General features: G+C 40.5%; 1 protein-coding gene across 2 annotated transcripts in view; it reads left to right on the top strand.

Annotated features, from left to right (window-relative positions):
• Pde8 (phosphodiesterase 8) overlaps window positions 1–24,945 on the top strand; it is an 85,215-nt gene that overhangs the window by 8,908 nt on the left and 51,362 nt on the right. Inside the window, exons 1-2 of one of the 2 annotated variants that reach the window (XM_071597371.1) lie at window positions 6,127–6,414; window positions 22,770–22,847. In XM_071597371.1, coding sequence (XP_071453472.1) covers window positions 6,241–6,414; window positions 22,770–22,847 — 252 coding nt within the window. In that variant the 5' untranslated portion in view covers window positions 6,127–6,240. Of the gene's footprint in view, window positions 1–6,126; window positions 6,415–22,769; window positions 22,848–24,945 lie in introns of those variants that run through there. The other variant, XM_071597412.1, reaches the window with a different exon arrangement.

The raw sequence follows: 24,945 nt of genomic DNA on the forward strand, positions 1-24,945 counted from the left end.
CTAGAAAGACAAAGGCTAAGCTATACATTAATATAGAAAGGCAAAAACTAGAGCAGGTCGAACAGTTTACGTATCTCGGAAGTGTTTTGGACCAACACGGTCAAAGTAGTAGGGACGTAAGGAGAATAATTAAGCTGACAAAGAGGCTTTAACAAGGAGGAGGGAGTTGATGAGAAGGACGCTGAGTAAGGATGTTAAGAAAGGACTCGTAAAAACTTTGATATGGAGCGTAGCTATGTACGGAGCGGAAACGTGGTCATTGAAGCAGGAGGATAGACGTAGACTGGAGGCTTTTGAAATGTGGGTGTGGAGAAGAATGGAGAAGGTAAAATGGACAGAGAAGAAAACAAATGAGGAAGTACTTGGTATGGTGGGCGAAGAGAGGGGTTTGCTGGGAGCAATCCTATGGAGGCAGGAAAAGTGGTTGAAGGGGGTATTGACCGGCAGTGGGATGTTGAAGACTGTAATAGAGGGGAGAATGTTAGGCAAACGAGGAAAGGGAAGGAACAGGATAGGGATGTTGGACGGGATGAAGGGAGGAAGAAAGTACTCAGAGATGAAGAGGGACCTGATATAGAGTAGGATTTTGTGTTTTGTTAGGAGTAATAAAATATTTGTTTGGTAGTTGTGTCCATCCAAAAACCTACCTTAACCGGTAGATTACCTTAAAAAAAAATATATATATATATATATATAAATATATATATATATATATATATTAATATATATATGTATATATATATATATATATATATATATATATATATATATATATATATATATATATATATATATATATATTTGTGAGTGTGTGTGTGTGTGGGTCGCGGTAGTCCAGTGGGTAGAGCGTTGGACTGCTGACCAGAGGGTCCCGGGTTCCATTCCCGGGCTTTGGGCACCTGCAGCAATACACAAGCTAAAGTGATTTTTCGGGTATCAGGTCTTCCTGGGAAACCATAACCGGCACAGGGAAAGGAACTGGCCCCCCTAGCCTGATGTGTGAATTTTCACACGCCGTATAGGGCTTAGTCCTGGGTGATCTCCACCATCACCTACTAAACCGACCTTCGAGTTGATTACTGTGTTTATGGTATGGTTTATATAAAATATATTTATATATAAAAATATATATATATATTTATTTATATATTATACATGTATTATATAATATGTACATATACATATATACATGTATCTATATTTATAAATTATTTAAATAATACTTGTTACTTTTCATCAGCATATTCTGAAGATTTTGCTAGATATTAATTATGGCCTTCGATGTGTACCTAAGCTTTGCTAAAATTATTTAGAAATAACAGATTTGGAATATGTTATGAAAAGTTAGAAAATAAAAATGGACGAACTTAAATTTGGACTAAGTTGTAATGCGGTTAGGACAATATATTAAATTTGTATGCTGTGATATCTACCTTCATCAAGTCGTCACAAAAAACTCACACTAACCTATTAGCGCAACTCGAAAATTTTGGACATATTTTTACCCTTGACATAAGATAGCAAATTTCATGCCCATAAATCTCAGGTGAAGCAAACCTTCAGATCATCATTGTCAGTAGGAGGATTGCTGCGGTGATTGAGCCTAAGTTCGTGGTTTAGTCGTTTGCTATTTTCTTCGCGTTGTAATACGTCTCCGCTGTCACTGGAGTTGGTGGGCAAGGACGTAGATCACCCTACGTCATCCGTGGACCGAAGCATGTTAGCTAGTCCTCTGCCCTCCTCGAGGCACTCAGGATGTCGTTTGGACTCCGTAGACACCATTTTATTACACAAATGACGCGAATTATGAGCAAAATGAGTTTCCAGAGTGATGATTGGACTAAAAAATTAATTGTTTTAAATAGTAATATTTTTATTCTACCTTACTAGTGTCACAATCAAAACATTTGAATGAAAATATTCGAAATAATAAATAGATACCTCATAAGAATCCTGTATTGGGGCTACCATAAATGCAATTATTATTCTACGTATGATATAGATTGATTTCGAGAAAGAAATTCTCGCAGTTTAACGGTATCCGAAAGGTTAAACTCTCGAACCTTGGCTACACTGATCTTCATTTCCTATCCTGTTTATGCCATGTTTTTATGAATAAGACCTGCTCTTTATCGGACGGCGAAAATCCGAGAATCTCCATTTTTTCCATTTGCATAACTTCTTTTCGGGCTTCTGCGTATGTAGATACAGAGGTAAGGACCCGCGAAAAGCTCGGAAAACATTCGTTTCGAATTCATTGCCATCACCGAAGGTTTGCTTATGTGCTATTTGTCTGGACCTTCTATCGAAAATTCTCCTACTGATGAAGCTAATGTTTTCCGGGTTACAATTTTAATGCATTTGCAGGCCCAAAGAATGCGTGGACAATGCTATGTAATGAAAACTGTGGAGTAGCATCACATTTTTCGTGGTTATTTCAGGCGAAAAAGGGGGATAGCTTTGTCAATTTTCTTTCAGTTAAGTTTTCTACAGAATAAGGTGGTTATAATTTGTGTAATTAGTGAAAGTGTAGGATTTGCGGACACCCTCATTCTCTAATTTTACGCTTATGTATATTTTGAAGGTCTTGTTGGAGCCGTTTATAATACACCCTTGAAAACCTCCGTAGAATCTTAGACTCATTTGAACCCCTTATGGCAATTAGACGGTGGTACAAATTGATGTAAATTCTTCGTTTTTTCTTCTCTCGGACTTCTCAATGTATTTTTTAAATGATGGAAAGGAAATCTGTGTTATTTTTGCTGCAAAACGCACCATAAAAATGCAGATATTGTCCATATCAACGAAAAACCCCCATTTCTCTAAGCAGATCTCCATTTGGAGAAATCCCTTTTTGAAAATAACGTAGATAAATGATCTTCCTTCAAATGATTTAAGTAAAGAGTGCCGAATATGATAGTGGAATGCTAAAAAAAATTACGTAAGAAATTCGTCATTAAATTGTAAAAAGTAAAACCCAAAACGATGAAATGTTGAGGTGTTTTTCGGCAACTCTCCTCTTTATCAGGCGCTTGAATTTTTGCCCACCGTGAAATAAAATATCTTTTACACATGTCGAGTTTTTGCTCGAGTTTTTAATATTGCGTATTAACTGATAATTTCACTAGGCTATACTTATATAGAAGAACAAAAAGTATTAAAATAACGCACATACGATGTAAAATAATAAAATTGCTTCGAGTCATTGTTCTGTAGCCATCACTCAACGAAAGTGTCTGGTATAACAGCCCCCGTACAAGATAAAAAATTATGGTAAAAAGAAGCATAGCTGATATTAGCAGTAAATTTTTACGTGGCTCTTTGAATGAGTGTTCAAAGTGAATGAGTTCGCAGTTTTTCAAGTTAAAAATTTAACGTTTTTGGCGATGACCTTTCAACGTAAGGTCCACTTCAAAATATTTTTATCTGCTTTTCGCGCACTAATACGCCATTGTGTTAAGGCATTTTCCGAATCTTAAAATAAAAGCTAAGCATGCCATAAATGTAAAAAACAATGTGATAGCCCCAGGAATAACTTGCTATTTGTAGATGTCAGTTTTCTCATCTGCGAAGTGAGTTATGTTCCTCAGAACTTCGAATGAATTTACCTGAGTGTAGGAAGTTAATTAGTTCGAACATCCGCCATCTTCCAACTGACGTAGGATTTCTGGCTTTAATATAAATTACGTGGATCCATAGTGAATCCATGTAGAATTTTTTATCCTGCGCAGTTATTTGGAGACAAAATTAAAACACAGGAAATTCAGTTTCAACTTTTATCCAGGGAAATGGGAAAACTCCTCGTAGTGCGGTGTAGAGGATCCGAGCCCTCCACTAAATTTGTGGCCATGTCCTGACGGTGGGTGACTGACTGCCTCCTCGCTCTCACGGAGTTACTCGTACGAATGTGCCATCAAATGACCGCTGCATTTTCCCTCCTGCCGTGAGTCCCTTATGTTGGTACTTCGGTGTAAATAACCGAATAATGTTGTTAAAAACGGTAAAATTGTGAATATACATAAAGTATATGCATAAAACCATGTATAATCAGGGAAGCAATATAGAAAGAAGAGGAATGGTGTTCAAAGTAATATCGATTATACCCTGCACTTGCTTAGTTTATGTGCATTAGTCCTTTTAAACTTTTCGATAGCTGTAGCCATGAAAACATTTTAGCGAAAAAATCAAAACTGTAAAGACTTCTACTCAGGTGTTTCCGTTGCTCATTTCGTAACTGGCAAAACATAATCGAGTACAAATAATGGAATAACCAGTGACACGATAACTTGGTTTGTGCAATTTTCATTCGCAATTTTCAGTTTGCTACACATTTTATGGCAATATTTTTCTACTGATTAATGACGTCTAATAATTTTTTCCAAGTAATAATCATTCCACGGAAGTGTTTATCTATTTTTATTTTTCTCACCTTGACAATCATCTATGTTCCTTTGTATTCATTGGAATGAACTCTTCTCTTCTTGAATGTGCAACCAGACTGTATTGTGATAAAGAACCCGGTGGATTAGTCATTTCAGTGGGGATTGACCTGAGGGGAACTCTATCAATAATTTATATTGCCAATGAATTCATTTTGCTCCTTCTTGAAGAAGTTGGTTTAATGTATGTAGGAAAGGACGCTTATTAGTGGGGACTAAATCTGATTGGATATAATTCGTGAAACTCGGGAAATCAAGGTCAGAGGTGAGAAATAATCGTAAAAATATTTTTTAATAATAAACTAGTGAAAGCACAGTGAAACCCTGGTGGACATTGCGAAGAAAGGCTTAAATGTTAGAATTAAATGAAATCCTAAAATAAAATGGGGGTAGCATTCCACTGCATTGCTCGTGGGAATTTTAATTAACTTACTTCAGTCGTAATAATGGCTACATCTTGGTAAAATAATAATCCAGGACAGTATGGATTGATTTAATTATCCACCCGACGACAACATAAAGAAAGTCCCATGTACATCAGAGTGCAGTTTGTGCACCCCAAGTGATGTTCGAGCCAGCAGCGGCTTGGGACTATCTCTCGAACCAACACTACGTATGCTATTTTCATGAAAATATTTTTGAAGCCATCGTGTTTGATCTTTGATAAAGGAGAATTTCCGATATATCCGTGGGTTCTTGATGTTCATATGTACTTAATGCCTTTACTGGTAAACTCTTCATAGTAGCAGGTCTTCCTTGACTGCAGGAGGGCAAGAGACATTCTTAACAAGTTAGAACTCTTTGTCATTCACAGATAAGAAATAGATAAAGAGTATGTTCTCAGTATAGAACTGAATATATATTGTGATAATTTTGCGTGGTTTAAAGTGTGGTGTTTTCAGCTTGTCTACCATTGAAGAGTCGCACATGAAACGATAATAGTCACGTGGGCGTAGTCATTGATTTGGCATTTTATCAACGAGAGATGTCATCGTTCGGAGATACCTCGAAATTTCATGATACAATCGCGAAACGGCCGAGTAATTTTCATATACTCTACGCCGTCGTACAACGTCATATTTAAATTCGAAGGCTGGAAAGCGAATGATAGGGATATTTTTGACGAAGGATTGGATGGAAATTTCACCCTCTGTGGAAGCACGGGAACATTTTTCATGAATATCTTCCGACCAACCATCTAAACCTCGATCAACTCCTTCAACATCAACTCCTGTTGCCATGCCTGTGGCTCCGTTGAGTTTCTGACCGACGCAGTTGGGAAACACGCGAGTCTAGCGAGAGAGCTCGAAAGTTCTAACCTCTATTATTTAGTGACCCAAATGTCGGCCCGGGTTTATACAACTCTCGCTGATCCGGTCTTTGGCCAGGTTTCCCGCCGATTCCGTCCCGTGCGGACGTCGCGGCGCAGCACAACGCAGCACCACCGCGCGTCCACCCTCCCGTGCAGCGCGTACCGACCACCTCGGCGTCCATTGTCTCCCCAGCAGCCGGGCGGCGTTTCTCGTCCCGTGGTGGGTGTCGTCCCCTCTCCTCATTAGCACCCGGATTCCATTATCTCGACCGCCCCTCTCCCCCGCCCCCAATCACCGCCTCCCTTATCTGATCGGAATCGCAAGGCAGGAGGGCCGACGACGGCTCCCCCGTCCTGGCGAGCACACCTCGCTGGCGGGCGTTTGAGAGCTCGGCGAGGAGTCCGAGGAAGTGGTCGCAGTGAGCGAGTGATTCACCGCGCGCTTTTCCCGTTCCCCGCGGGCGCCGGCCGTCGTCGTCGGGTGCCGGGATGAGCCGGGACTCAGCGGGTCAGCTGTGGCGGTGTCTGAGGAGCGTGCTGGCGTGCGGCGGGGAGGATGTCGGCGGAGCGGAATACTGCCGGAAGCGGAGCTCCGTGGACGAGGAGAGCGAGGCGGAGGCGGCGAGAGACCCCGGCGGTTGGAGCCGGAGGGAGGAGAGAGCGGTACGTGGTGCGAGTGAGAGTGCGCCGTCCCTTAGGGTGCTGTCTGGTGCCCGAGCCTTTCGTTCGAAATATATCGAGTGAAATGGCGTCCACTCTCGTCACGCTCCCATCAAGTGGACACTTATCTGACCCTTCGAGCCAAAGGATATCATGTGCGCAACTTGACCACAGTACAGCGACTCTTGAACACTTAGGTATCCGCAATGGACGCCAAGGTTGCCGACGTGTTTCGATCACTTCTAGTACAATCCGTTACGCGCGACAGACCTTGAATTGGCACTCAATGCCCTGCAGTAACCGAGAAGACCTAAATCGCCTCATAACGTCAGGGCACAACCAATCCTTCCATCGATTACGTTTACCGTCTTTGAGATGGCAGCGGGGAGAATTCACTAGCGGTTTCGGAGTAGCTGATATTTTGTACCTCTTTGGTCTTGTCCTGGAGTAAATATTATTATCTTTAATCAGTAGCGTAGGTGAGATGTAGACACCAGGAATGCCTGGATATTTTAGCGAGAGGAGGATTGGTGGAGATGGATGCGCGACGCTCGTCATGTGTTTGGCGAAAGGCCGTGTGCCAACGAGCCATCCGACCCTATGTGCGTTTTTGCACCGATAGCGCTCACCAAACGGCCCCCCAAAAAGAGAACGGAGTCCCATTTAAAAAACCGCCGATGGTGTCCCACGTTATAAACGGCGTCGCACGTTTTGACCTTGACGGTAGTCCGCCAGTTGTTCGAATCTTGATTTCAGCTTTCGCATTCGGAGAATGGGCTTAGGCTGTTTCTCAATCGGAGATCCGTGGGTTTACTAAGCAAGTTTGCCTCGCTCTAGCATTCTCAGACGAAAAAAGTTATTGAGATGGAGAGAAAGTATTCGGTTTTGCGAGGTCGAGTTTCGGTGAAATGTGGAGAATATCTCCTGCTGCTCTTCCCGTGTTTTTTTGCCATTAAACACGAGGTAAAGTGAATCCATGAAACCCATTGAGCTCTATCGCGGCAGTAAGATAATCTTCATCGCACGGACCGACTGTGGTGTTGGATGTTGACCATATTACTTCAATATTTCAACAGAATATATCTTGTTGATACATGAATACAATTGTTAATACAAGTTGATATATGAATAATATCAACTTGTTTTCCTTTGATCAATGCGCCTGGATCTGCTGTGCGACTGTGTTTTTGTGTGCAAATATCCGGATGGGCTTATGTGATGACGGCATTTCACGAAGTATACAGCCGAGGGAACTTCTATGTTTAATGTTTTAATTAATGTTAGAAGATATGAATCGATTTAGACTAGAATCGGAAAAACGGTAATGATGCGTCGATAGGGGAATTTATTGTGCATACATATTCTGCAATTTCAACTTTCACTTGTTATTGTGCAAAAGATGTTATGACTGAGGTTTCCATAATTTGCTATAATTTTTTCTCTGAAAGTAGGTTGATCAAGATGCATTTTAACGGGACGTCCCCAGTAAATCCATGTCGAGTTGCGCTTGTGTGAATGTTACATTTGTGGAAAGCAGACTCATCCGAGAATATAGGATGCATTTAAAATATTTAGGATTCATAGGGCAAAAATATGCTGTTTTAATCAAAGCCCCCTTTGGGTAATCAACTCCCAGTCACTGTAAAAGTAGACCTATTGTGCTTCTGCGTTATGGCCATTGGTGTTAATAGGTTTTACTCAAACCGGAATTGTTATTCATGAAATACCGTAAGAGGTTCAGGTATTTCTGCAATAACAAGTCCGGTTTGAGTAAAAGACACCAATGGCCATAATACAGAAGCACAATAGGTATACTTTTACAGTAATTGGGAGTTGATTACCCAAAGAGGGCTTTGATTAAAACAGCATATATTAGGACATTTTTGCCCTATGAATCCTAAATATTTTAAATACAGATGAGTCTGCTTTCCACAAATGCAACATTCACTCAAGCGCAACTATAAATGGATTTATTTGGGACATTCCGTAAAAATGCATCTTAATCAACCTAGTTTCAGGGAACCCTCAGCGGGTTTCAAACGAAACCAAAGCATTTGGATTAAGCGGGTAGTGCGCTCACGTCCACAGTTATTCCAACTAATATATGATATACTACCTTGATCAAAAATTTCCCGGAATTTATTCAGAAAATTAAAAATACAAGTTTATTCATCTAAATCTATATTGTCCCCTTCAAAGTAATCCCCATCGACTGCAACACACTTATGCCAGCGCTTGATCCAATCCTCGAAACATTTTTTATATTCGGTTTTCGGTATGTCCATCAGTGCTTCCTGCGATTTTTCCATTACTTCCTCTCGGCTGCTAAAACGCGTTCCCCGTAATGGTTTTTTAACTCGATTGAACAGAAAGAAGTCACAGGGAGCCAAATCAGGTGAATTCGGTGGCTGTTGGATGGTATTTGTTGCATTTTTCGTCAAAAAATTACGAATAATGATAGCACTGTGCGACGGTGCGTTATCATGGTGCAAAATCCACGAGTTTTCTGCCCACATTTCTGGTCTCTTTCGGAGAATTGCTTCACGCAAACGTCTCATAACGCCCAAATAATACTCTTTGTTTACTGTCTGGCCTTCTGGCAAAAATTCATGATGCACTACACCGTTGTAATCCATGAAAACCGTCAGCATTGCCTTCTTTTTTGACTGAAAACGACGTGGTTTTTTTGGTCTCGGCTCATTTGGTGAACGCCATTCACTTGCCTGATGTCTGGATTGCGTGTCGTACTCATAAACCCACGTCTCGTCTCCAGTAATGATCCTTTTGATGAATGTGGGATCGGATTCAGCCTCGCAAATCATGTCTTTTGCGACGTCAACACGGTCTCTTTTTTGCATGAAATTGAGGTCTTTTGGCTCTGCTACACGACGGAAACCCAAATCATTAAGCACAATGTCTTGGGCGGATCCATAGGCAATCTTCAAGTCCTCCGCTATTTCTCTGATGGTTAATTTGCGGTTATTGACCAACATTTCTTTTACTTTATCAATTTTTTCACCGACTTTCGATGTCGATGGTCTGCCACTGCGTTCATCATCTTCGATTGACTCACGACCACTTCTGAACCGCTCGTGCCACTGGTAAACGACCGTTTTTTTTAGAGAATCGTTGCCGAAACACTTTTCCAACATTTCCAACGTCCGTGCACCACTAAATCCGTTTTTTACGCAAAATTTAATACAAGTTCGTTGTTGCAAATTTAAATCCATTTCTGCAATTGTAAAAAATCGCCAACACACACAGAGATAGATGTACTCTTGGCTACGTAACTTTTGCAAATGTCAAGTTATGACACTAAGATTTAAAGGGAATATCAACAACAGATGTACCAATTTAACAAAAAAAACAGAACTCAAATCGGAACGATGGGAGCGCCACACGGTGGTTATTCCGGGAACTTTTTGATCAAGGTAGTATACTCATATAAGATGTGCATATCTTAACGCTGAATGTGTTATTTCATCAATGGCGAGGCACAAAATAAGCCTTGATCCAAGCTTTTTCAGACCTAGCTGTTTCTCGATCACTTTTGTTTTTTCACGATTAAAAGAGACCTTATGATAGAATAGGCAAGTGTTGCGAATCATTTGAGACTAGTTTTTTCTTTTAGTGTTTAATTTTACCATTCAATATACGAGAACTTAATTTTACCCCGACACACTGGAATAATTGAGGGTAAATGTCGCATTATAGGAAATTTATAGCCCGTAGAGATTGTATTGTAAATTTTTGCGTTAGTTGAAAGTTGTTATTGCACCGTTGAATCGGCGCGAAATATGAAAATGTGGAAGAAATTAATTTTAAGGGAATATGCACTCAAAGTAAAATCGGTATTGGACGCCGATTAAGAAGAAAACATGTTTCTGAAATTAACTATCTCGAAACACCTTTCAGGAAAACTCTAGATGCAAAGAGCAGAATAGAAGGATATGTATGGGATTATTTGGTTTAGTTTTATTTGGAAACTTTGAATTTTTGGAAAAAATAATTGGTAGCATTTGATAAATCATTTATCGTTGCCTGGCCAAGGTTTTTAAGAAATAATTTTTATATTTCAGCGTGCGCACACCTATGCAAATATCGATCGGTCAACTTAAATAAAACGATTGTGTTCAACTTCGACAGAATCTCTCACATAAGTAGACTAAACGCAGTATCATTTCACAGTTATCATATGCTCATTGGCAAAATTGTGCATTTTTATTTTAAGAGTCCTCCAGTTTCCTAGTGTCTGTTTCTACTCTCAAACTAATAATATTAAAATTTCTAAGATAATCTTCGAAATCAAGAAGTATGGAGGTTTGCTTCCATTCTTTTTTATGGATTTTTCTAGCAACCAATTCCAACCAATCACATCATTTTTGCCGAATACACTCCTTTTTACAAGGGCTGTTTATTAAAGAATGGTCATGCAGACTTTTTATTTCGCATGATTTATTATGCAAAAATTTAATTTTTAAATTTGCTTTACGCCTGATATATAATGTGATAGAAGTAGCAGTATATGTGATAGAAGTTTCATTGATTGGACTCTGGTGTTGCGTCAATGGGAGCTGTTGAATGTTATAACATGCTCAGTTCACCTACGGCAACTTTGGACGGAACACACGACTCAGCATTGAAATTTTGCTTTCTGCTGAAAATATCTTCAACCAAAGCACATTGAATGATACAAGAGCCTTGTAGAGAATCTCATCTTCTCTCTAGCACAATGAGAAGAGGATTTTAAATGTTTTAAGAGAAGAAGGAGGTATTCAAATTCCAAGGAAAGTGAACTCGGAGGTCCAGTCACTATTCTAACGATAGAAAACAGCAACACCCTCGCTGTAATTGAGAGAAGGTCGTCCAATAATGTAAAGAGCACTTTCAAAAATATCGATTGTTTCTGTAAGTGTCACTTACACGATGTTCACGGGTAAAGTTAACGCGAGACGCGTTTGCGCGCGGTGCTGTTCATAACCGAAGAACAGGGCGGTCTGGTGCGGGTTTTCTCGTAGTTGAAGTTGATGTTATGTGAAGGGGCAATTCTTTTATAGATGCAGATGAAACTTGATACATTATTTGTATTCTGAGAGCAAAGAGCAAAGCTCCGTGTGGAAATCTCCGCCATCTGCAACAGCGAAAATGTTTCTTTTAGGAAAGTTATGCTCGTATTTTCCGTATTCTGGTGGAAATGGTGTATCAGCATGTCTTACCAGTACCCATCAATGCACATGGGACATACTTTAGAGATGTACTGAGGATTCTCAAAGGCCATAACAATCGTAATAGCCCACGTTTCAAAGCCACAGGCTCGATGCTTCACCACGATAATTCACGGTCGCACATGACAAATGTTATTTCTGAATATTTCGCGATAATCATTTTTAAGTGTATTTCTCAGCCACCTCATCGTCCAGACGTCCTGTCCCATATGACTCTTCCTCTTACCCAATGTGAGGAAATACCTTATCGGAAAGAGTTATTCATCATCAGGAAGGGGAATATGCGAACTGAACATGTTTCAAACTGCAATAGCTGTCGCTGACGCAGTACTGGAGTTAACTCAATGAAATTTGTTCCACGTATGCCAAAAGCCTTCGTACGATGAGTCATTAGGCTGTGAACATAAGCAAGGGACATTGGAGGCTAATTTCATTCAGTTGGAGAAAAATTAAGGTTTTTCTTCCTGGATGTTACCTCGAGAGAATGTCGTGATATTATCTCTGTTCGTAACTGCCCAGAGTCAGCCGAGTGAGCAATTAGCCATTGTACCTGCTGTTGGCATGGTCATGAGCACTGTCCCCGATACGAACTACTCTGACAGCAATTCACGTGCCCTTCATTTTTGAACTACATTCCTGAATATACCTGTTATCGGATCACCTCTGTGTTAGTCCTGACCATAATTTAGTAATTTTATTCAGCATTAAACTCTTGTCTAATGACGCTTTCTGTTGTGTGAAGGGGCAATTCTTTTATAGACTAGAAGGGTAGTTTTTAAAACTAAAAGTAGAGCTTGGTATGTCCCGCAATCCATTCATGGAATATGTCCTATCCATCGGAGAGGAAAGAGGAGATATTCAGTATTATACCTCTTCCGATTGGTTTCTTTGTGCAGTCCATGCCGAATAGTTTGAAGCCCGGTTTGAAATTCCTCATGGAGTAGAAAATCATCCGAGTTAGATTTGGATTTAATTCAAATTGGACTCCTTAGACTTTATGATCGATCTATTCCATCCATTGAGAAGGCGCAGTTTTGCGGCGGCGAACTAAGAAACTAAACTTTCGTTTCGCCGGCTAAGTTTTATTATTTTGATCCACGGATACGTCATAGCCCAGATAGAGCTTCGCAATTTAACTGTACCATAATTCTGGATCTCAAGTTAAAAGGACCTTTGCTCAGGGAAAGGAGTTAACTTCTTTGAAATTATTTCAGATAAGATTTCCGCAGTGATAAGTTTGTGTGAGTGTATCGTTTAATCTAAGGTTACGTGTATACTTTTTATCTCTCTTAATCTCTGTTCCTTTCAAAGAGCCAACCTCTTGCTGCAGAATTATGATACACACTAGTGGCAAAAGCTTTTGGGTATGCTCGGCAGCTTAAATGCCTTTATGGCTCGGTGAATGCATTTAAACGTGGGGAGATTGAATTTAAACAGGGGGCGATTGAACTCACTGATAAAGCTGATATCATACTTGAGAGTCATGCATTTCTTTGGATTTATTTCAAAGTGAAAAGCATATGGGATTTTTATAATTAATTGAAGGGACTAGCTAGGATTCATTAAAAGTAAAGCATTTAGAATTTTTCTGATTGAAGGGAATAGGTAGGATTCATTTTATTAAAAAAAGAGAGATAACAATAGAAAATGGATTTGCCATTTACGGTCGTTTTAATGGATTATTTTTTAACAACTTTAATGTAACAGTTTGGTGGTATAGTTTTAGATTACAGGAAAACCACATAGTTCTTTGGCATCTACCTTATTTCAACTGCAGCGATAGGAGGTATTACCTGATAGGACAATGTTTTGTAGTCTAACCATTATTGATAAAATGCAAGTTAACCGGAATAGCGTTAATAATGAGTCAATTCGAAATTTATCCCAGTAGGGTTAGTGGTTAACATATCTCTCCCAGAATTGGCTTGATTTTTAAGGCACTCTTAAGCTCGAAAGTAGGAGTACCCTCTAAACATGTCAAGACGGGACGCCGACCATCGATTCTTTCATTAGAGCTTATTATTGAAAAATGGATTGTCTCAATCAATCATATGCAATCATCAGACGTCGCGAGTAAGGGTAGCAGATGGAGAATCAGGAGAGGCAGTGATAGTGAGGGAACTGAGATAGGGTTGTCCGTCATCGTCACTGCTTTATAACCTATCGCACAGGAAATGATAAATGTGGCATGGGAGGCACTTGGGAGCCGAGAGTGGACGTGGGTGGGAAGCTAAGCAAGTCAGTAAGGGTTTCGGGTGATCAAGCAGACAGCCAAGGGATTACAGTTATTATTGGGTGCTTCTCACTTCCAATGCGAGAATCATCGAATGGAGAAGATATTCAAGAAAGCAAAGGTTACAAGAAGTAGGAGGGTGAGTAAAACTTAAAAAAAGTGTGATGGAGTAAACTAGAGTCGAATGAATAGATATTATATTTCGGTAATATTTTGATGGAAAATGGGCGTAGAAATGGGCGGTCATTAGAAATGCATTAGCAAAAGAAATTAGTGTTTACAAGGAAGGGCATTAGTGATAGTGATGCATGACTAAGTAAAGACATTTGGAAAATGATACTCAAGACTTGAATATAGGACACTGTATAGATGAGAAACACGGTGTAAGAGGCAAGAGGGTAAGCATAGAATAAAGGCTTTAGAAATGTGGGCTTGGAGAAGAATGAAGAAATAACTTTGGCGGCAAGCCAGAATGACGACGAACATATATATATGTATGCATTGAGAGTTGGCAAGGTGCTCACTCCCCCTTTGTCTACAATCTCGACGTGCTGGAAGAGCTTGTGCGAAGGGCTACGCAATGATAATTTCTCCTAGTAGGGTTACCCATGCCAGTTAGGCGGGGAAGGGTATGAGGCAGGGGAAAGGCAAGAGTCCTCTCAGCGTCTGTTCCTAAAGCGTGGCGGTGACGAAGACGGTCGTCTTTGACGTTTTGAAGACTAAGAAGGCCAAATGGGACGGTCATTTGAGCGATGATGTTGCGCTGAAAGCACTATTGAGGAATGCAACGGGAAACCACCTCAATTATTTATCCCAAGAAAATATGATGGAACCAAATAAGAAAATGAGTCTTGGCAACTGCGAGACTCGGGCCTCCGCGGGGACGAATGCCTTGCGCGGCAGCGGAGGAAGTCAGGCCTCCGAGGTCGACTTCGGAGTAAATCTTGGCACAACCGTGCAAATAGTAGCCAAAACGATGAGACAGAGGAGAGAGGCCACCGTGAAAATAGGCATTTGAAATGTTAGGGTGATGCTGAGTGTGGAGATATTAGTCCTACGCGAGGTGGAATGGGAGGATTTTGGGGATTATTGGAGCGATAATTACATGGTAACGAATGCTTGGTGGCGGGGAGGAGAGTGAACGTGGTGTAACCGAAGTAATATAGATTGGGGAGAAGAGTACTGGATGTAATAAGGGTGAAGGACGGAATATTATTAGTAGATATATATGAGCAGACGCGGTCAATCTGTTGGTACTCAAGCTTACATACCAGCAAGCGGTCATAGGGAGGAAGAAGTAGATCGTGTGTGACCATTTAGAAAAAAATAATTGCGAATGTACCCGAAAGGATGTACTTGAAAGTGCTAGGGTATTGGAACGCGGTGATAGGCGAAGGGAGTGACTGCAATTAGGGGAGGCGTACGGTTTAGGAGATGGGAACCACCGCAGCGGGAAAACTATGGAATGTATCTAGTTAAAGAGGTTAATTATAACTAAAGCGCAGTTTAAGCAGTAGATTAGATGCAGGTACTCGTAGAAAATGCCGGGAGATATTTTGAGAGATTAGTTAGATTGTATTGTGGCTTCGCGTACTTTTAGGAATAGTGTGATCAGTTCTCATTTATTCCCGGGGGCAGATTCTGATGACCGTTAAGTGTTCATCAAGTGTAGCGTTAAATACTAAGAGAATGAGCCAGGAAGAATTATAAAAAAATGCAGTTTAGGAGAGTTCACTGGGAGAAAAAAGGAAGGAGTACCAGTGAGGCATGTGATAGAATGCTGAAAGAGGATGAGGGAACGGGTACATTAGAAGAAAGATTGGAAGATCTCTGGCAGTAGTAGAGCCTGCGATCGTAACGATACGGACGGTAAATAGAAAAATGGTTAGGAAGTCTTGGATTACAGAGCAAATTTTTAGAAGGAGTGAATGAAAGAATTGAAATATGTGAACACAGAATTGGGGTGAAAAAATTATGAAGAGCTTAAACATAAAACTCAGGCGGGGAAATAATAGGGCAAAATAAACATGGCCGAGGGAGCAGTTTGAGGATGTGGAGTTTCAAGAGACAGGGGGAGTCATAAGAAAATGAAGGCAATTATTTAAATGGGTTTAATTTATTACCGACTTAACGCAGTCAAATTTGTAGACTAATAAAATTTAAAATGGAATTCATTCAGATTACCCAAAAAATAATATATATTGTAGGCGAGCCTATGAAAATCCTTGGGAAATATTAAAATTAGAAAAAAAATACAGGCTAGTGTCTGGAGAAAACTTATTACAATCAGGGATTATTAAAATAGCGATGAAATTCGCTTGTTTCAATAATGATAAGTGTTTATACACTTCAAGGACAATTCCGCCAAGAGCATTGTAAGGTAATACGGACGAGAGTGTGAATGCATACATAGTGAAACAATGTTATCTTTCGAGAGAGAATCTCCCATTTTGAGGGTCAAACGTCTTAAGAATCTTTTATGCCAATGGCGTCTAAACCTTTTTGAGATTTCTGGGTCACTTTGTCGAGAGAATAATGCGGCCTCTCTAGACCACAAGCTGCTGACATCTGCGATTTGGACAAAAGAGAAAATGAATCAATTGGATTTAGAAAAGCAATCCCCGCTTTAAAAATAGATTTACGGTGACCACAGCGTGGGGGAATAAGAAACAGATAATTCGCAGAACACGTATGAATTCAGTTCCTCAGGGTGTCCATCGACCTGGAAAAAATGAGAAAAATCGTGAAAACTCATGGGATTTTAGTTTTTTGGGATAAAAACGTGGAAAAAAATGATATTTTAACCATTGCGTTTTGGCTTTTCTGGACCTCTAACGTACTTTTAATGATTCATTTATAGTGGCTGATAGGATTAAACCGATAAGCAATTGATTCATAGATTCCGGAATTTGTATCTGAGGCATAAGGATACCTTCCGGCAAAAGAGGCTACCGAGAAGGCCTCAAAAGACAGTGAAAGTGAGAAAAGAGAGGTTTCTTTGTAATTGAGAGCTGAAAGCTATAAAGAGTAAACTTCTCGAAAGCACAGGAAGAGAAGTTTCCTGTTTTTGTCGAAGACGTTTAGTCGATGAAGAAGCCCTGCCAGTGATGAAGTGTTGCTGGTGGTTCTATTTTTTTTGAAAATGTATTGGGAGAGTTAAATTTCTTTAAATTGTGCTCGAGAGTTGACATTGCACCGAGTCACTTGCGCTTACCAGGATTAGTCTGCACTCAGTTTTTCTATCTTGTTAGTTTGTTTTTATTATCTTTTTATGTATTGTTAACTACGAAGAACCCATTCCTAAAAGATATTTTCTCTAGTTACCCAAATATATAATGCTTCTTAAATTTGACATTTTTATATTTCTTTTTTTAAATTAAATTGAAATTAAGACGTGTACTCCTCACTCTCTTCTCCACTACACTTTTCTCCTGCAAATGTACGTTTTTGCATATTTAGCCTAGAAATGGGCCAAAGTTAGTGAAACATTAACCTGGAAAAACGCGAAAATTGACTGTACAGTCTGTCTGGAAAACTCGGGGAAAAACAGGTCAGATTCGTATGGGGTATCATTTGCTTCAATTATTCATCTTGAATAAAAAGACTTTTCAGGCGTGATATGGTGGAATATCATGCTTAATTTAAAATTGTCATTTTTCCACAAAATAAAATTTAATGCCACCAGTTTCTGTGGAAAATTGCCAATTTTTAATTAATTTATCTTGAAGCTGTAGCCTTTATGTGACGAGTATTGCATGCACTACCGGACTGTGTTACTTCGAAATATATTTACGTTCAGTATTGAATTTGATTAGATTTAGACCATTTCAATACGGGCTCTTTAAGTGTTATCTTAGTTTTGTAAGCTGGGAAATTTCTCATAAAACCTTGGAAATGCGAGAGAATTGATATTGGTTGCCTGTATGTCTTCCATCGCCATATATAATTCCTCCTATCACACTCTTTAATTCTGTGCCCTATGCATTTGAGTCAGCGAAAAATAAAATGTTTATTAGAAACCATTTAAATATTAATTATCCCTGGAATTCGTTCTGTAAATGACAAGGTTTTGTGAACATTTTCTAATCTTGCTATTATAGAATATACTGACAAAGATTTCACGTAAATTGATATATATGTATATGGTCGTTACTCTCAAAGGAAATTTAATGGTGTAGTTCTTTCTCAGTTGGCATGATTGATTTCCTTTTCAACTTGGTGCATTGTAATCCGTAGCACTTTCAAGGGCTCAGCTAAAGAACAATAAATTATAGTGCGGCAAAGAAAACAACAAATTAAAACGTGACGGGCTTTCAATTGTTACTCAATGGGCCGTTACTAATTTGCCAGTGGTTGCTTTAACACGCAACCCGAGGATTGCCTATCTATAGACGCGGCTGCAAATTGTCCTGATCGTACGAAATCTAGTGAGATTAGCGGTCATCCCCAGAACACTGTGGTGCTCACTGAGCATACTCCATACTGTAACCTGAGGAATGCGATCTCCACCATTACCTGGTAAAGTTGTCCGAGGTGTATTACAATGGTTGGTTGGTTTTGCTGAGGCCTCAGCATTTTATGTGCGCACCTGACGATCTCAATATCTTACTCTTTGTATGAACTCCTCCCTCAGTTAAGAGGCAGTATCACTGTGTAGCATATCAAAGTCCGAGTATTGGATGTCATTGTCGTATTTCAGGGCATGGAGTCCGTCGTAGTCTGTGACTAGAACGCCTCTAAGCCGGTGGTAAGTCATATTGTGGTGCAGAGTGGGGGAAGGGGGGCAGGAGCACGTGCCGCAACCACTTTCTCTCAATGATTACCAATTTAAATAATTTCGTTGGGGAGCCACGCCTAACTCTCGCGGCATCTCGTGGCCGAGGAGGTCAACCGCCTCCGCCCATCTCGGCGGATTTTTCGGGGCCTGTATTCGAGGCACGTCGATTGGTCTGGGCGGCTAACGCCGCTCATTTGTTCCACTTACTCGACGTTCCCCGCCTCGTGAATTACTCTTGCGGCTTATTTATCGGTTCTGAAGATATTGCAGGGAACCTTTGTGAGAAAAAACAGTGGTACTAGAATTTGGTGTTGTTGTGATCTAGTATTTAACTGACAATTGACCTCTTCAAGTATACTCAAAAGTATTTACTATCTGACTATGGGGTAGAAGCTAGCGAAATAATTAATTTAATGGATATGCGTTCCTGTGGATATTTTACATTCCGACGTAGTGCGTGGCATCTACTCATTGCTTCGAACCTTGGAATCGACTAGAAGGAGTGGCTATAGAAGTAATTGCCTTTGGCGAGCTTCTTCCTTGTCCCGTTTGGAGGACTCATTGCATTTGGTGTGGTATCTGAGAGTTGAAAAATAATGAGACTCCTTTATAACTGTAACGGTCCGTGGTATCGTGAACAATTTACATTTCTGATGCGGATATCTAGAGCGGAAGGAAAAATTATTCGTGGATCACATTTATACGTCAAATGTGGCATCAAACATATTGCTAGCTGATTAACAAATACTTGGCTTCTTATTAATTTGTAGTAATACAACCTCGTCATCCTGGAGAGTTTCGATGCTGTTATTTTCCTCGATTAGTGACTGGGTTTTAAAATGAACAGCCTACTGCTTTTCTTCTTGTAGGAATCCAGTTCGAATCTCGCCATTGGTATGACCTTCGGGTGCATTCCTCTCTCTTCATCATAATGCTTGATCTTCCGAACTGATCCCTTCGTCAGACGAGTGACGGGCACTCGAGTGAGGTACACTGCCCATTGAATGCCCAAGGGTTGGTATAATACGACTCCGTCTTCCTCATACGGTCTCTCCTTTCCCTAAAACGTTAATGTATATAAAATGTTCCAATTCAAATTTTTGTATTGCATAACCTAAATTAAATTAATTTAAATGGGTTACTTTTGTAATTCTTCAGTCATCACCACCATCACTGCTAATTTGAATCCATTGAATATTTCCTAAGGGTGCTGCTTCCCGAAAATATATTTACGTTAGTATGTACACTTTTCTATCTTGAGCCTACTGCGAGCGTACATATTTTCATTTTTCATTTTCTAACATATACATAACGTTATCTCAGAGATTCCAATTCGGCTCGATTGATCGTATTAAACCTTTCAAAAGAGATTATGATATGTTTGCGTCAATAAAAATGTTTTATTATAACATACTGATGATATTTCAGAATATTAATTACCACATCAATCGGTCACTTACCCTTAAGGTTGCCATGTACCTTAAGTACGTCTCTGGAGTTCTTGGCCAACGTGGCTTCGCTCAGTATTATGCTAACGACCGCGAAATAGGGCATTTTTTGATAATTTTCTCACAAAACCCGCCGTCTTCGCGTTCGTAGCTGGAGCGCCAGGGCTTCAAGGGCGTATCGGCTTCGCATAACCCACGGCCTAAAACCTCACCGAAAAACTTTCTCTTATTGGAGAATTCTCAACTCCTTCGCGAAGAGCTCCGACCAAGGTCATCTAATGGTTTCGATAAGATCGCGTCGCGCTCCAGTGATCAACTATATTATACGATCGCGGTGCCCTAAATTCCGTGTTCTTCGCATCCTTTTTTCTCATTTCAAAACCCTGGCTCGGTTTGACCGTGTCTCCTTCTTCGATTACTCAGTTTTACAGCCACGGAATAGGCATATATATCTCGACTGTGTCCACTTGCGCTGTCGTACTTCTCACCGTGCATGCCGTTAAAGCAAATGGCAGGGATTATAAAGACGAATGGTATGAAATTATATTTGATCGCTACTAGACAAGACTTTGTAAAGGAAGAAAAAATAAATATGAATCTTATAATTCATCATTAGGGGAGATGAAAATAATGAAAAGTTTGGAAAAATGAGGATCAGAAGAAATGACACCATGCCGATAAGGTCATCGCACCACATTAATAAGAAGAGCATTTCCATGGCATGATCCGGTAATTTACCGCCGTCGTGATTTCTCAATTTACTACGCTGAAGAAAAGTTTTTCTATTGCTTCCCGAGTCGCTCTTCCAAGGATATCAGGATTTACATACTCGGTAAACCCTTTTAGTTCTTCGTTTTCGCTTCGCTTCTTTCAGAGAGATCCGGCAAATCTCTCATCGGAGGAGAGATAAAATGAATAATGGGAGTATGGAATGGCATGACCGTCGATGATTGAAAAACTCTTTGAATGGGCCCTGCGACCAGGAGTATTAGTGTAGGAAGAGGTTGTGAACAAACTCTACAGGACAGCGACGGTTACAAATAGTACCAATGCCATCTTCAACGGAGTCTTATGAGAAAATTACCGATCTAATGCCGCTCCCTAGGTTGATAGACGGAAGATACAAGAGTCGCTTTCAGCAGATGACGTTCTGGAGCAATGGCGTCCTATCTACGGCTCCGGGTGCCGAAGGGAGCCCGGCAAACTTAACTTGTAGGATTTCATCGCTGAAAACTCAATGAAATTCCAAGCTTAAGTAGCACGTGAACATGAACTCTACTTTGATAAAAAAAAAGAAAAACTTGCAAAATTATAAAGAGAAATATTTAATGTTTGGCGGATTCGCAGATGCATATTTTTCACTAAAAGCTACTCTGAATTGCTGATCGAGGCCACCGAGGATCGAGGGATTTATGGAAGTGACTTATATTCCCTGCGGCACTGACCTGGACAGTATGGATTGCGAATGTAACTTGGGGCTCGTTCATTTGGAATTCCGCCGCTCGTAACGACATAACTGCCATTTGAGTATCCTTACGGTGACGAAAACTTCACCTGTATTTTTGAAGCTTAGACTACCTTGCTGTGTACGCCATTTTCCCTAGACGAACTATCAAAAATTGTCTTGAAACACGCCCAATTGAGTCGCGCGTATTTTGAAATCTAATGCAGGATTGTGTTCTTGCAACTGTGCGATCACACTAACCCTTAGTGAAATATACGAGTCCCCCGAGATTTTTTATATTTTCGTAACTGAAATGGAAAGGGGTTTGCGATCATTGTGGGCTCAGACTGACGTTATGTTAAGAAGGCAACATGCGTGTTTTTGAAAAATAAACATTTTGACTCATTTTTCGCAGTTCTTCATTTTAAATGAATCTTTTGAATCATAGATAGATAAATGAAAGTATTTGTTCGTGCGTACCTACTGCTGAGGTCAGCTTTACGCTTGCATTCTGTGAAGGGGTGCATTATAGATGCTCCCTGATATCTCAAAACATTGTTGTTTCAACACAGAAATGTTCATTCCAGAGTTGTAAATTTGAACCAAATAACTTTAAAGTAGTTGATTTTTGACTTCAATGCGCAATATTTAGGTTTTATGATTAATTATGTGGTACTTATTTACTGAGTACTTTGCTATGTAGTATTTTACTGGTTGCTATGAATGTGTGCTTTGCATGATATTACAAATGAGTTAAATATAATAAAGTCCTTGACTTCCAAAGTGTGTTTTCAGGTCATAACATTTAGGAATATAGTATGTAGCAAGTGGGAATTGTATGTATATCCCCCTAGCTGACTCATCAAAACATATTTTAGGTCGTCTTCATTTCTTCGTTTAGGACGAATTATCTCGTCGTTATCGCCAAAATTGAAGGGGCTCTACATTAAAAAGGGGTATATATTCAAGAGATGAAGGTAAATGTCCCAATTGGGCAGATAGGGATGGAATTGTCGTGATGAGCCTCCTCCACCTATCGCTAGCCCCCCTTCATTGAGGCTCGTCGGGAAATTGGGATGGAGGTGTGTTTACGATATCTGAAACAAAATCATTTGCTTATAGGTTGTCTGACTATTACACACTGCATTGCATTTTCTTATGAAACTCTGCGGACAAATTTGGTGGAGATATCAACTTCTTCAAAACATTTACAAAATCTGTTTATTTACAGGCCATCCCTGTCCACCCGACGAGAGCGCCCCGCGTGCAGTGTGGCCCACTCCCCTATGTACCAACGAGCCCTCTAAGGGTAAGTCGAATCATCCGCTCCGTACATTTGATTGTGATTCCTTCGATGACCGAGAAAACCTGGAAAACTCACGATATTTCGCTCTTTTGGAACATTGGGGAAAGAGGGGATGATCTGGTGAACGTGACTCCGGCCACACTCTCTTCCGTGGATGTTCTGTCTAACGTTTCCATCTTGCGCTTCGCAACAGTTCAATAATAAGTCTCCCGGTGGCGAAGAAGCGTCTACCATGAGAGTGATGTTTCTCTTTGATTATATGCTCCAAGATTATTATTTCAGAGCGGTTCCATTAATGAAACTCTTTAGTGGTTTTTAGGTTTTGGAGGAAGTGTGCATTTTCGTTCCTCCGTGCGCTCGTTGCCTCAAAATCGTAGTTTTGCGCTCGTGAGTAATTTATAGGATTACTAGACATTGGACTTTATCAATAAATTGTTAATGTCAATCCCATATTACCTATTTCCCCGGACGTTGTCGGGATGTCTGTTCAAATTGTCAACATTTTAATGGAAACTGCAAAATGCTTCGCGTAACTGAAAAAACACCATTGAATGTCATCGGGAGAAGGTTTCGCTGACATCCCTTCTTGGTTGCTGTGTCTGGAGATCACTTCCAGCGGAGTGAACGTTGTACATTGTATGGGACGTTAAAACGTCGACCCTTTCAGGCGCTTTTCGTTGAGTGTAGGCTAATGTCGACGCCAGGTTTCCTTCCACCCTCTCCCCCCCATTCCCTGAAAATCCGACATGCACCATGAAATTACCCACCTATCCCTTGAGGCAAAAATGGCCACTGCTGCCAGTCGCCTCCCATGATAAATGGTTACCACTAACACAAAATCTTTCGTTAATGTTGTCACTAAGTAGTAGTAGTAGTTGTAGTATTTAGGGGAGGCGACCGACAGCTAAGGCTAATTGCGCCTTAGGGGAAGGACAGGAAAGGATGAAGGGTGGAGAGAGACCCGGCGTCGGCATTAGCCTACTCTTAACGAAAGTCACCATGAGGTCTGCAGCTTAACGTCCCATCCGACGGACGGCGTACTCACTGAAAGTGTTCTCCACAAAGCCCCTCAATTAGGGATTGAGATTCCACTGAAAAATATTCGACGCCGCTGGGATTTGAACCCATCTGGGTGGGAAGCCAGTACGATAGCTACCGCACCATCGCGATCCCCTTGTCACTAAGAAATCGTAAGAGTGATGGATTGTTTATTGAAACCTATGGAAATTATTGTGGAGTACACTTGAGCTGCATTTCGAATGAGGATAAAAGTGAGTGAAGACTGAAAGTGTAATATCTTTAAACGATCTCCACTCTCGTATTGGCGTTTGAAAGCATATTAATGTTAATTCGTTCTCTGTGACATAGTGGCGTTCGTCTCTCCTTCGAAATTGACTGGAGGAGTTAAATATTCCAGTTTCGTTGTTAGCATGAAGGTAGCAGCTTTGAGAGGTATGGATGCTCATCCTCTGACCCAAGGAAAGATTTTCTGCGATGGAATTAGATTTTCGCACAGTTCACCCGCGTGCCGCGTTTCGTGTCCTATTCATAACACGGGGGAACATAATTTTCCCCGAAATATCTCACCGGAAGACGCGAAGACAGGCGTTTACAGAGCCCACCACTCCGGTCCCTCCTGGGCGTGCAGACTCCTCGTGGAGTTTCCGAATTGCTCCCTCTCTCTCTCTCTCTCTCCCTTGTGCTCCTGGTGGAGAGAAACAATCCAGCCAAGTAGAAAAGCCGTTCGTAAATTTGGTGCCACTGTTTTCGGCCCGTGCTCCCTCATTCGGGCCTCCGCTGTCCTCTCAGTAATGCGGAGCAAATCATCAGAGCCATTCCCTTGTGCGTGCTGATGCATTACTTCCCTCCTCGCCTAAATCGTTTCGTGTGGTCAGCGTGTTAATTTCCTCTCTGTATGTGTCAAATGAGTCACATGTGAATATCGTATTTGTTTCGGTTAAACCAATCGCGAGGATTCCAAAACACTCGGATTCACTTCGTCAGGTTTAGAAGCGCATCTCTTTTCATATGTAGTTTCTTAGCAGATTACGAGTATATTAAAATAAGGCTCAATTGCAAGTCATATTACGTACGCATATTG

The sequence above is a fragment of the Hetaerina americana genome, unplaced genomic scaffold (assembly GCF_022747635.1).
Source record: "Hetaerina americana unplaced genomic scaffold, ioHetAmer1.1.p SCAF_1, whole genome shotgun sequence".
In the NCBI taxonomy this organism is placed as follows: domain Eukaryota; kingdom Metazoa; phylum Arthropoda; class Insecta; order Odonata; family Calopterygidae; genus Hetaerina; species Hetaerina americana.